The following is a 13576-nucleotide window of genomic DNA, read 5'->3' as shown; positions in this document are numbered from 1 at the left end:
CTGTTGAGTTTGGATGCTGTCTGTGTAGGTAGCAGACAGCAATGCAGCGCTCTAGGTTTTGGAACAGAGCTAAAATGGCACAGAGGTGCCAAGCAGCACTGATGATTACTGTGTAAATCAAGAAAGAAAGTAAATCTTTGAATCAAGATACCTCGTTGTTATTGTCACTTTATTAATTGGTACAGGTACAATATTTACATAAATAGTGCAGTTGTTCATTTTTACACTTCCATTTTTTTCAGCTCAATGACATAAAATAATTCAGTTAGTGTGCTCTATTTACTAAATAAAATGCATTATCTGAAAACCTTAAAGTTGCACGATGTAACTATGCATGTATGTTTTTTTCTGTTCAAAGTAAACTTGAAATAATGCGGCAATACACCACCACTTCTTCTCCCAAAATGCGTTTTGTCTTACCCTGATTCACTATGGTAAGCCTGTTAAAATTGTTAATATTTTAGGCAGAGCGAGATCCTTTTCACGTGAAATTGCATACTTTCGGCATTTAACATTTTCAACTTTCGTTACAAAGCACAAAGTCACTCCAAAAGGAGTTATTCTCTATATTAGAAAACACAGTTTATGTACTCCCTGAAACACCTCGATTGTGTACTTTGTATAGTCTTGAGTTTTCTTCTGGGAACATACATGTCACAATATTCTATAATTCATTAGTAGGCCTAATGTGTTGTTGTTGCCATGTCCAAGAGATGTTTACTGAATTCATAACCGCATACTATTTTTACCATATCTTTATATGGCAGAAATAATAAGAGTATGCTAGTATGTAGTTCTGAATCCATCAATACATCCAAATTCGGAACTGCATACTAGCAGCATATTATGTTGTGACGCAGTGATGGTATGTGGCGTAAAATTGACACAGTTGTGGTAAGGGGCGGGACATTTCCGAAACACACTCGAAGCGGCTGACCAATCACAACACACTGATCCAGCCGACTAATCAGAGCACATTACGCTTTTCGGAAGAAGGGGCTTCATTGAGACGGGGACTAAACAGAGCGTTACTGACAGACTGGTAAGAGAGGTGACGCATCAACAATGTAAAATATGTGTTTTTTTTACATTCAAGCATGAAAACCTATTCTAGTATACCCTAAAAACAAAATCAAGCCATTGTAAAAGGGCATTATAGGTCCTCTTTAATACATTTGCAGGTAAATCTACTTGTAAGCATGCATTACTCCAAAATAACAACAATGATTCTGGTTAAAATAGTGTTTTTTGTAGATGGCTTGAATATTGCAGTCACGTCATAAATATTTTATTGCAGTACTGTACTTCTCATGCTACTATCTTGATAGATTTTGTGTTTTCAGCCATCAGATTCATTTACATTGTGATTTGTGTATCAGACAGGTTTCTCTGTCTGTGTCTGCAAAGGTGTGTGCCAAATGGCCCATTCAAATGTATGGCCCATAGAAACTGATTGGTGTGAATGAATGAAAAGAATCAGCATTGCTCAGAGTGGAGTAGCAAGTTAGATCGATCTCCTGTGGGAGGTCCTAACAGGTTCCTATTGTTTGTAGCCCATAGGCTATGTCTTCATGTATAAAGTTATATCTCAAAAACAGAACTTTGGGTTAAGATTGTTGAAGGGTGACATGCTAACATCACTGCTGATGAACTGTTCTACACTACTACCTTCAATAAATTCTTCTCCCCACAAGAACTCTGGTCAAGCTTACTTATTTTATGTATTGGAGACGAAAATCGAATACATTGGCGAGCCACACAAACCACTGCTCAGCCAAATACAGCAAAATCTAACAATCTCCTTTGGATTAATTCAACTGATATCACAGTAAACCTATCAACTTAACTTCACCAGTTTCAAGTTGTATTGGGTCTAAATGTGTACTTTTACAGTTGTCTTTACTGGTATGATCCTCAACGGATGTTGCATACAGTGATTATAAAAGTATGGGAATACTTTCTCAGTGAACGTGTGTTTAAACACATGCAAACCAATATCATGGCCCGAGTCTGTGAAAATGACTTTTCCCTTGTCCCAGTCGAGCTGCACCCTGATCCTCTGAATTCTCTGTCTCACCCGTAGTAGGGTCAGGATCACAGGAGAATAGCCCTTCCCATATTTACCATTGGAGAAGCCCACATACCACAAGCCCGTCTTGGAGGGGTTCTGTCTGAGTTTGTATGCGGACTCTGTGATAACACCCACGGCCCAGACACTGCTGTTGCCCACCTCGATGTCCCAGCAGTGAGACCCTGAGTCAAAGCCCTCAGAACCAAGAATGCTTGTGTAGCCGTCAAATCTCTCCGGGTTTGCTGGAAGCTGTAAGAAGTGCTCATCACTGTAAGTTATAGTGGTCAGATCATCCGACACGGCCAGATAAGGATGGGCGGTGTTGGGGTCAAGGGTTACTGGGGCTGGAGGGATAGAGATAAAGATGTTCACCCACTTATAAGACACAATAATAGAACAGATGAGAAGATTTTTACTGCTCAGTACTTACTGTAACGAATGTTGGCTTGTAGCTTTTTTGACACTTCATAGGTTATGTTACCCACATGTTTTGCAACATCGATGAGCATTCCTGAAGGTCTGGTTTGATCCCGCAGAGTAAACTTTGTTCTGAAACAACATTTAGGAGTCAGTACTGATGTGGGCCAAGAACCATAAAGGTTAAGAAAAGACATCTTCTTACCTTTCATTTGTAGTCTTGTAGTTCTAGGAATAAAGAAATGTAGATAGAAACAGAAAGATTCATTTATGTTATTTGATCAGAAAATGTACACTACCATTAGTTTGTGTGCGGTCAGATTTTTTAATGTCTTTGAAAGAAGGCTGCACTTATTTGATCAAAAATACAGCTGAATTTTCAGCATCATTGCTACAGTTTTCAGTGTCACATGATCTTTCAGAAATCAATCTAATATGCTGATTTTCTGCTCAAGAAACATTTATTATTATTATCAATGTTGAAAACAGTTGCTGATTAATATTTTTGAGGAAAACCGTGATACATTTTTCTTCAGGATTCTTTGATGAACAGGAAGTTCAAAAGAATAAAATTTATTGGAAATAGAAATATTTTGTAACATATATGTCTGTACTTTTCTTTTATCAATTGACTGCATCCTTGCAGAATAATAGTAGTAATTTCTTTCAAATTACTTTCTGTAATTTCAATTTATTGTAATATAATGTGGAAAAAAAACTTGTAGTTTTGATATTAAAGCATCATGGAACAAGTCAAACCAAGTGGTCCTTACCACTAGAAATGTGAAGTCATTCCTTCTCAGTTGCTCCTCGATGGACTCAATAATATGTGAGAGAGATAACATCCCTGATGTAATCTCCTCGATCTTCTTTTTAATGATCTCAGTCTTCTGCTCTTCTTCTCTCCTCAAGGCAGTCAGGCTGGCAGCTTCTTCATTTTCTAGAAACTGGTGAAGCTTTTCAAACGTCTCCTTAATTTGAGTCTCTGTGTGCTGGCTCTGCCTCTATAGGCACAAAATATCAGCACAATCAAGCTGATACAATATACACCCATACAGTACTGTGTAAATGTTGGAATTTCCTCCCGATACTCACCTTAATGTACTCCGCGGTTTCATCCCAGGACTGTTTAAATTGTTCATAGACTCCAAGTTTCTCCAGAAAGGCCCTTAGTTTCTGCTGGAGCTCATACTAGAAATGAAATGAAATGAAATTGAAATTTTATTTCAGCTTTATACCAATTTCTGGAATACATTTGAATATATATATATATATATATATATATATATATATATATATTTCCTCCCGATATATATATATATATATTTCCTCCCGATATATTAACTACATATATATATATATATATTATATATATATATATATATATATATATATATATATATATATATATATATATATATATGTAGTTCCATTGTTGTGATCATTTTAACTCAAGTTAAGTCAAGTCACCTTTATTTATATAGTGCTTTTTACAATACAGATTGTTTCAAAGCAGCTTTAGAGTGTTAATAGGAAAATAATGCAACAAAGTTTGTTTCGGCTGTACAGCAGATCTAGAAGAAAAGTGTTATAGTCCAGCTTAAGTAAGTTCAGTGATGGTTAATTTTTGTTGTAAAAAGTTCATAATTTAGTTATGTATATACTCTATAATAGTAACTAATATAATAGTTAATTTAGTTCATATATATACTCCGGAGAAAACAGTGATGTAATCGTTTCAGCCTATGATGCTCAGATGTTTACTGTAGCATACGTGTCGTTCTGTGTTGATCTGTTACATTATGATTTTCCCAGCGTTGTTTGCAATTGTTAAATAGGTTGTTTGTTAAAAACCTGCATATCCAAAATAGATCAGGTCAATCCAGCTTACATTTGACTTTACCAGCAAAGTTCCCCCGGACCTTTGTTTTTGTAGTGTGTGAATGTGTGTCATATACGGGCCATTAGTATGCTAAGACCTGTTTTACAAGACAGCTTTCATTTTTCAACTGTTTCCAGTCCATTAAATCTGATACCGGCAATCAGTTCAATCTGACAACAAGCTGGACATATTGACCAAGCATTTGACTATTGCAAAATAGCTCAAAAGAACATGATATAATCATGGACAGTGGTTCTACTTGATTGAGTAACCCAACGTATAACTAACAAGAATTAACTTGAATGAATGGTGTGGCGAGCAGTACGAGGCCTGGATTTTATTTGTGTTTTGTTATATGTGATAGCAGTCGTCTGTGAGGCTGCTGTCATTTTGTATTTGTTTATTTTACGTTTATTAAAGTTTTGAATGTTCGCCGGTTCACGCCTCCTTCTTCCCACAACATCTAACCTTGCTACAAATGGTTTTAGTTTAACTTAAATAAATGGTTTTCATTTTAATTGAATCATAAAAAATTAATCATATTTAACACTTCTTGTTTAGTCCTGTGATTTAAATAACATCAAACTAAATATAACCTTTCTTTACACATGAGTCATGACGTGATGTTCCGTTATGGCAGTCGAGGAGAGATAGGCTACTGTTTCATCCACTGCCATAGCACGCTTATTAAAGCAATTTGAATTGTTCTTAGCAGGTCCTCGACCCAAACACAAGCTCAACACTTCACCACAACAATGGTAACCTCCAAAACCACTAACATAACAGAAACTTTTTTTCTCATCTTGCTTTATTTCAACATTTATACACTCCCAATTCAGCCTCTTTGCAAAGCATGATGGGAAATAAAAGTTTGATTGGGTTACTTGATTGAAACATGTTTTCAAAATGAAGAAAATCAAGTTAAGCCAAAAAGTAGCCTACCTGTTTCAAGTCAATTAAACACGAAGCAATCACATTCAGAAACATGATTTAATGGTGTTAAATTAAAATGAATTGTTTTAAACAAAGCGTGCAGTGCAACATCATTCCAGACAATCTGACACTTTGAGCTCTTACCCTGAGGTCCTTTGATGCGTCTGTTGTCGAACGGATGCGATGGTTCTTATGTAATGCACTTCTGCATTTTCCACAAACTAGTTCTTGATCTTCAGCGCAGAAAAAAGTAAGAGGTTCCCCATGAAGACTACAGAACCCCGCCGTCTCTACGGGAAGGTCCTGAGTTGTTTCTTCTCTTATCAGATCACACATGTTTCTCAGCACGATGTTTATGGGTGGATCGGGATTGGAGGACACAGTTCTGCAGATGGGACAGTCCTGAGTTCCTCGCCGATTCCAGAAGGTTTTCACACAGCCGTTACAGATGCTGTGAGAGCAGGCTAAGAGAACTGGATCTCTGAAGATGTCACAGCAGATAGGGCAGTAGAAATCCTCCTCTGTAATGGACAGTCTACAGGCCATTTTGCCACCTACAGTGTATTAAACGATGCCTACTGTCTTTCTCTCACCCTCTATGTGTCTGGTCCAGCTATCAGGAGCACAAGAGTGTCTCTCAGCTGTGTTTACATCCCAGGCACATGCAAATTAGGGCGGAGCTTATAAGAGCAAAGACAGCATTTCAACAGAACCTTCTTTTATTTATAGTTTATTTTTTATAGTACATTTTCTACAGCAACACCCTAGAGGGAAAAACTTAATTTGAATAATTCATTAGACATTATAAACTTTATTTATCAAGTAAAAAATTTAAATTTCACTTGGTGCCGGTGTCAACATAATAAAAACACAAAAAATATATGACAAAGTAACACAAAATAATATTTTATTTACACATATTTATATATATGTGGTTACCAGGGGCGTGTCTAGAAGGGGGGCACGGGGTGGCACTGGCCCCCCCTGGAATATGATTGGCCCCCCTGATGCCCCCCCCCCCCCCCCCCAACATCATTGGGTTAGATTTACTGTCAATCTGACAATGCCCAACGCCATTGGATCAGAGCGCTGTCAATCACTGCTTGATTTGCGATTCGCAAAGCTGAATCACACAGGTCCGCATTTATCAAGTTTTTTTTTATTTTTACGTTTTTCAAACAGTATGAGAGAGATAGACACCTCGACACGTCACTGTTTATGGTATATACACACTCAATTACAGTATATATTTTTAAATATCGCACCAAATGTTGGTCTGATTACTTTCATGTGTGACTGATCAAGCCAGTATCGTTAGATTTGCTAACGTAATTTCGGCAGATGACTTGTCAGTGGTATTTCGCGGCAGCGCGTCTACATAAATATAAAATAGATACATGGGTCATTCCTGGTATGCGGTGACTTTCCTGTCCCAATGATTTATTTACTCATATTTTCTCTAAAATGAGTCACATGTTTATAATAAATGGCTTAAAATGTAGATCTAAGTATTCTTTACCATTTAAACATAGACATTAAAAATACTATTTTGTATTTTAGACAATTTTAATTGATGGATGCATTCAATTATATCATGTCCTCAGTGCACAGTAATCAACTTCTGAGAAATATAAACCATGAAATGACAAAAACCTCAAAATATTTTTAAATTATGTTATAGACTAGGCTAAATTGCCTCTAATCATACATATAAATCATGTGGAAATATAGGTCTTTTTCTTAAAATTTTCTTCAATTACTGCGTACCTGAAGTCATCTTCCACCCTGTTAGTATGTACTTTTTTGCCTTCCAAATCCAACTGCAATTTCATTGAGACCATTTTCAAGAAGTGACTTCATTTCTTTTACCTGCTGGAATTCAACTGTACAAACTGAGGTAAGCTTTTTAAAACTTTTTTTTTTAGTTTTTAAAATGTTATCCTGCTTGTCCCACCCTTAAAGTTCCGCCGTGTTAGGCTATGTTATGGAGAATGTTTGTCCTATCAAAAAAATGTAAAAACAAATCTGACATAGTTATAAAAGTTCTGTTCATCTATAGAAGGTTAGCTAGCTAAATGTTGATCACTCAAAGAGCTATGGCTAACTTAGCTCAGAATTTTCCACCCTGTTAGATCTATAAACCTAACAGGGTGGAATGTGAAACACATTCTATACATCAAAAATTGAGGAGTTCTTTTCCAAAACGCTATAAATCCATTTCAGTAGTTTTCAGGAAAATGACATTTTTTACCTAAACCCACACATTTTGTGAATATTCATTTTATTCTGCTAAAATATGTTTTTAGGCTCAGTCTGAACATGTTGAACAATGATTATTAAATCAAACAACAATATTGTTTATGATAAATTCAAAGTTAATTTTATTTTTTTCCAAAACGCTATAAATCCATCAATTTTTCCCCAAAACGCTATAAATCCATTTTTTCCCAAAATTGTATGGTTTGTCTTTAAAAAAAAAAAAAAGAAGAAAAAAAAATAGAACATGCAACATATTATCAGGGACTCATATAAATTAATATGAATAAAATTTTGTAACACATTTAGGCTAATAGTCAATTAGTCAAGCCAACATGACACGAGTACTGTATAGTTGTACAAGCCTACTGATAGATAAACTGGCCTTTTATTGACCATGATAAGGTGCTATGGTAGATTGTGTGTAGTGATGGTAGTGCAAAAAAAACAAAATGTGGCCAGTTAACAATGGATTCTTTTATTTTTTTTATTATGCAGTAAACAGTGGATTCTGTAAACAGCTGTGCTTGTTGTTAAAACATGATGTGCTTTTTAGCTTGTTGCTAGAGAGAGAGAGAGAGAGAGAGAGAGAGAGAGAGAGAGAGAGAGAGAGAGAAAAGGGCTAGGGGAGCAGAGAGAGAGAGAGAGAGAGAGAGAGAGAGAGAGAGAGAGAGAGAGAGAAGAGGTGGTGCACGACACAGTGAGGAGCATGCAAGGAGAATGTGCAAGGTATGAGCACATACAGACTTTCACCTGCAGGGCCAGCCATTATGGCCGGAGAGGAGCACCAGGCCGCAAGTATCTCCCCAGTGACCTGAGTGTGCGCAAGATGCATGAGCTCTTTGAAGCTCAGAGCCATGCTCAAACCAGCTATTCCCTCTTTTATTCTGTGTTTTCAAAGGAATTCAATCTTGGCTTCGGTCACCCAGCTACAGATGCATGTGCTGATTGTGCCAAGTACAAGATCAAGATAAAAGATCATTTATCTTGCATCGTCGCAGAGGGCGCTTTTTTTATGACATGTTAGGCAGGGTTGCTGAAGGTCATATTACCCTTTGTTTTGATATGATGCAAAACCTGGTCCTTCCAAAAACCGCAATAGGACAGGCCTATTACTCACGGCAGATGTATATGTACCTGTTTGGTGTGGTTGTGCACCACGGGGAGAACAGCTGTCAGGCAAAAGATGATGTCCATCTGTATGTGTGGCAGGAGAATGAGGGTAGCAAAGACAGCAATATGATTACTTCTGCGCTGAATGACTGCCTCAAGGTTCAACTGCAGGACAAAGTCAGCAGATCCAGGGGGCTTCGGCTGTTTAGTGACTCTTGTTTTGGGCAGAACACGAACGTGAGCATGGTGTCCATGCTGATGGAACTTCGGCAGCTTTTCCCCAACCTCAGCATAGAGCACACATTTCCAGTACGGGGCCACAGTTATCTACCTGCAGACAGAGTCTTTGGTAGAATTGAGCAGAAGGTAAGGAAGATGGACACAATTCTGCTACCACAGGAATACCACGCCATCCTGCAGCAATTCGGCAATGTTCATGTTTGATTGGTGATATACACAGATAGTAATGATAACAAGATTCAATAAGTTATTTAATAAACCTGTAACAAGTAGGACCAATTTGTCCATTACATATGCATGAAAAAACGAATTAATAAAAATATTAAATTATGATAACAATATACAATAAAAAAGTTTTGGAAAAGAACTGCATCTTGCAGTACATTTTAAACAAGGAAATATAGCGATTTGTCATGAAACGTTGATGGAGCAGTGAATAGGTTCAGTACACAGCAAAATGATATGACAAACTCATTTTTTTTAAAAATGGCGTTTATCGCGTTTTGGAAAAGAGCTCTTCAATTGTTTTGCTTGTTTCAAGAAGAAAAAAAAATCTAAGATGGCATAAGGGACATATACTATATCAAGAAAAGCTCATTATTGTTTAACATTTACATTATTAACATGTTGTGATATACGTATATGTCCCTAACAGGGTGGAATATTTTTATGGACGGTGTCTGAACAATCTACCAATAATTATTATTATAGAGTCTCTGAGCTTGACCAATATGTATTCCTTATAGTTAAGCATGTCACTATTTTTATAGAATGCTAAAAACATGAAAATCATGTCCTTTTTTTCCCAACATTTATGAAGCCAAAATGTCACCGCATACCAGGAATGACCCACATATTACTTTATCTTTTGTTTTAAAGACTAAAGGCACTATAATCCTTTTCCAAAAAAAGCAGAGCCGTGGTAAACATTAAAATGTGAGAACTTTACATGCAACTCTGTGTAATTTGTACTGAATGGGTTTTTGTTTATTTTTACACCGCAACAGGACATCCAAGGTTTCTTTAAGAAGAAACCATGTCAGAGACAGATTTCATGCAGAGAACGTTCGCCAACACACACACACACACACACACACACACACACACACACACACACACACACACACACACACACACACACACACACACACACACACACACACACACACACACACACACACACACACACACACACACACACACACACACACACACACATTCAATGTTTGTGTTGAGAACAAAGCATGTTAAATGACTAATTAATGCCTAGGTAATGTTTTTTTATTTATTAGAACAAAACTGTGTGGTCCAATCCATGTAAAATACAAAATGATTTTCAGGCTCTTGTTCAGTGCCACATTTAATACCATCTACAGGTCCTTCTCAAAAAATTAGCATATTGTGATAAAGTTCATTATTTTCCATAATGTAATGATAAAAATTAAACTTTCATATATTTTAGATTCATTGCACACCAACTGAAATATTTCAGGTCTTTTATTGTTTTAATACTGATGATTTTGGCATACAGCTCATGAAAACCCAAAATTCCTATCTCAAAAAATTAGCATATCATGAAAAGGGTCTCTAAACGAGCTATTAACCTAATCATCTGAACCAACTAATTAACTCTAAACACCTGCGAAAGATTCCTGAGGCTTTTAAAAACTCCCAGCCTGTTTCATTACTCAAAACCGCAATCATGGGTAAGACTGCCGACCTGACTGCTGTCCAGAAGCCCATCATTGACACCCTCAAGCAAGAGGGTAAGACACAGAAAGAAATTTCTGAACAAATAGGCTGTTCCCAGAGTGCTGTATCAAGGCACCTCAGTGGGAAGTCTGTGGGAAGGAAAAGTGTGGCAAAAAACGCTGCACAACGAGAAGAGGTGACCGACCCTGAGGAAGATTGTGGAGAAGGACAGATTCCAGACCTTGGGGGACCTGCGGAAGCAGTGGACTGAGTCTGGAGTAGAAACATCCAGAGTCACCGTGCACAGGCGTGTGTAGGAAATGGGCTACAGGTGCCGCATTCCCCATGGCAAGCCACTTTTGAACCAGAAACAGTGGCAGAAGCGCCTGACCTGGGATACAGAGAAAATCCTGGAATCGCCCCTGGTGGTTACATAATAATGAATACAGCAAGTGAGAATTTCTGCAAGTTAGTAAATCAGTACCTACCATAAGTTGGTTGGATACAAAACTATCAAAAACAATGTTGGTAGTAGGTGTATATTTGAAGGTTAATTTCTGTTTTTGCTACATATCTGTATTTTAATATAACGCGTGTATACTATCATATTTATTTATTAATATTTTGAGTTAGATTTTCTTTGTATATTTTCAGTTTTCGTTTTTAGTAATTTTCATTCAATTTTAATTCATTATATATATATATATATATATTAATATATATATATATATATATATATATATATATATATATCCATTCTGTTCTTTAGCCTTTCAATTTTAATCTAGTCATGCACTCACTGACCTCTGTGGGAAAGTAGAAAATACTTTTCTATCAGACTGTTCATCAAATAGATCTACACTCACCTAAAGGATTATTAGGAACACCATACTAATACTGTGTTTGACCCCCTTTCGCGTTCAGAACTGCCTTAATTCTACGTGCCTTTGATTCAACAAGGTGCTGAAAGCATTCTTAAGAAATGTTGGCCCATATTGATAGGATAGCATCTTGATGGAGATTTGTGGGATGCACAAACCAGGGCACGAAGCTCCCGTTCCACCACATCCCAAAGAAGCTCTATTGGGTTGAGAATTTGGTGAATGTGGGGGCTATTTTAGTACAGTGAACTCATTGTCATGTTCAAGAAACCAATTTGAAATGATTCGAGCTTTGTGACATGGTGCATTATCCGGCTGGAATTTAGCCATCAGAGGATGGTTACATGGTGGCCATAAAGGGATGGACATGGTCAGAATCAATGCTCAGGTAGGCCGTGGCATTTAAACGAGGCCCAATTGGCACTAAGGGGCCTAAAGTGTGCCAAGAAAACATCCCCCACCCCATTACATCACCACCACCAGCCCACACAGTGGTAACAAGGCATGATGGATCCATGTTCTCATTCTGTTTACGCCAAATTCTGACTCTACCATCTGAATGTCTCAACAGAAATCGAGACTCATCAGACCACATTTTTCCAGTCTCAACTGTCCAATTTTGGTGAGCTCTTGCAAATTGTAGCCTCTTTTTCCTATTTGTAGTGGAGATGAGTGGTACCCGGTGGGGTCTTCTGCTGCTGTAGCCCATGCGCCTCAAGGTTGTGCGTGTTGTGGCTTCACAAATGCTTTGCTGCAAACCTTGGATGTAACGAGTGGTTATTTCAGTCAAAGTTGCTCTTCTATCAGCTTGAATCAGTCTGCCCATTCTCCTCTGACCTCTTGCATCAACAAGGCATTTTCGCCCACAGGACTGCTGCATACTGGATGTTTTTCCTTTTCACACCTACAAACCATTCTTTGTAAACCCTAGAAATGGTTGTGCGTGAAAATCCCAGTAACTGAGCAGATTGTGAAATACTCAGACCGGCCCGTCTGGCACCAACAACCATGCCACGCTCAAAATTGCTTAAATCACCTTTCTTTCCCATTCGGACATTCAGTTTGGAGTTCAGGAGATTGACCGTTTCTCAATATGCGTTCTTGTCTGTACTTGTGTTCTTGTGGACTTGTGAAACGTCATCAGTCGCTGCCCAAGTACTGTCTCATACACAAGTTTGCATTTTGGCAAGAACAGTTAAAAATCCCGGAAGTGTTCTTGACACGCCCATTTTACAGAGGATGCATCGGTTGGTAACTTGTGTGAACTTGACGGCAGAAATATCCCAGCATTCATTTCGGCATTCAAGGAAGGAGCGGGGAGCAGAAAGGCAGAACAACATAAGTCATTTTTCTACAATTTCGTATGCTATTTCATCACTAAATTCACTTCTGAGAACATTTGATGCTCTACTGTGTAGATTTCAAATATTGCCATTTTTACGAAAATTTATGGCGAATCGAAAATATGCTCAAACATTTTCGGTAGTGAAGAATCTCCATAAGCGCACGCGGGTGTAGCTAGCGAGCCAACCGGCCAGTCATGCTAAAAACCTGGCTGTTATCATCAATAATTCTTGTTATGTTTGGGTACTGAAGACGGCGCTGTGCGGGGGTTTTGCGCAATACCAGCAAGAACACATCGCCTCAAACTGTCAGCAGCGTTCTGTGTGCTCGTCACCTTGTAAGTTCATTCTTCCAAGAACAACTAGCAAGAGCGTTCTCCCCAAGAACACAAGTCCGTTCTTTGCATTCTTGGTTTTGAGAAACGGCCTATGTCTTTACCAGGACCACACCCCTAAATGCATGGAAGCAAGTGCCATGTGATTGGTTGATTAGATAATTGCATTAATGAGAAATTGAACAGGTGTTCCTAATAATCCTTTAAAGCTCCAGTAGGTCACTTTTGTAAACAAATATTTGTTAAAACTGTCATTATGTCCTGACAGTAGAATATGAGACAGATAATCTGTGGAAAAAATCAAGCTCCTCTGGCTCCTCCCTGTGGTCCTACTGCCATTTAAAGAAATACACCGCTCCCGGTCAGAAACAACCAATCAGAGCCAGGAGGAATGTCTTAGCAGTGTCAATCAC

General features: G+C 37.9%; 1 protein-coding gene across 1 annotated transcript; it reads right to left on the bottom strand.

Moving 5' to 3' along the window:
- Nucleotides 1-150: 150 nt before the first annotated feature.
- On the bottom strand, nt 151-5935 carry trim35-30 (tripartite motif containing 35-30). The gene is made up of 6 exons (XM_077193995.1): nt 5448-5935; nt 3584-3679; nt 3262-3492; nt 2694-2716; nt 2502-2620; nt 151-2415 (listed from the first exon to the last, which is right to left on the bottom strand). The coding sequence occupies exons 1-6, from the start codon at nt 5847-5849 to the stop codon at nt 1874-1876; spliced, it is 1413 nt and encodes a 470-aa protein (XP_077050110.1). The 5' UTR covers nt 5850-5935; the 3' UTR covers nt 151-1873.
- Nucleotides 5936-13576: the final 7641 nt, after the last annotated feature.

Source organism: Siphateles boraxobius, unplaced genomic scaffold (genome assembly GCF_051911475.1).
Source record: "Siphateles boraxobius isolate OS27281-9 unplaced genomic scaffold, OSU_SipBor_1 31, whole genome shotgun sequence".
In the NCBI taxonomy this organism is placed as follows: Eukaryota; Metazoa; Chordata; class Actinopteri; order Cypriniformes; family Leuciscidae; genus Siphateles; species Siphateles boraxobius.
This window is presented reverse-complemented; position numbering and strand designations above follow the sequence as displayed.

Bases quoted from the DNA above. Each gene is read 5' to 3' on its own strand.
- trim35-30 (XM_077193995.1), bottom strand. From the start codon at position 5,849: ATGGCCTGTAGACTGTCCATTACAGAGGAGGATTTCTACTGCCCTATC. The intron at 3,680-5,447 runs GTAAGAGCTCAA...TTTCATTTCTAG, and splicing joins ACGCATCAAAGGACCTCAGG to TATGAGCTCCAGCAGAAACT. The intron at 3,493-3,583 runs GTGAGTATCGGG...TTGTGCCTATAG, and splicing joins AAACCGCGGAGTACATTAAG to AGGCAGAGCCAGCACACAGA.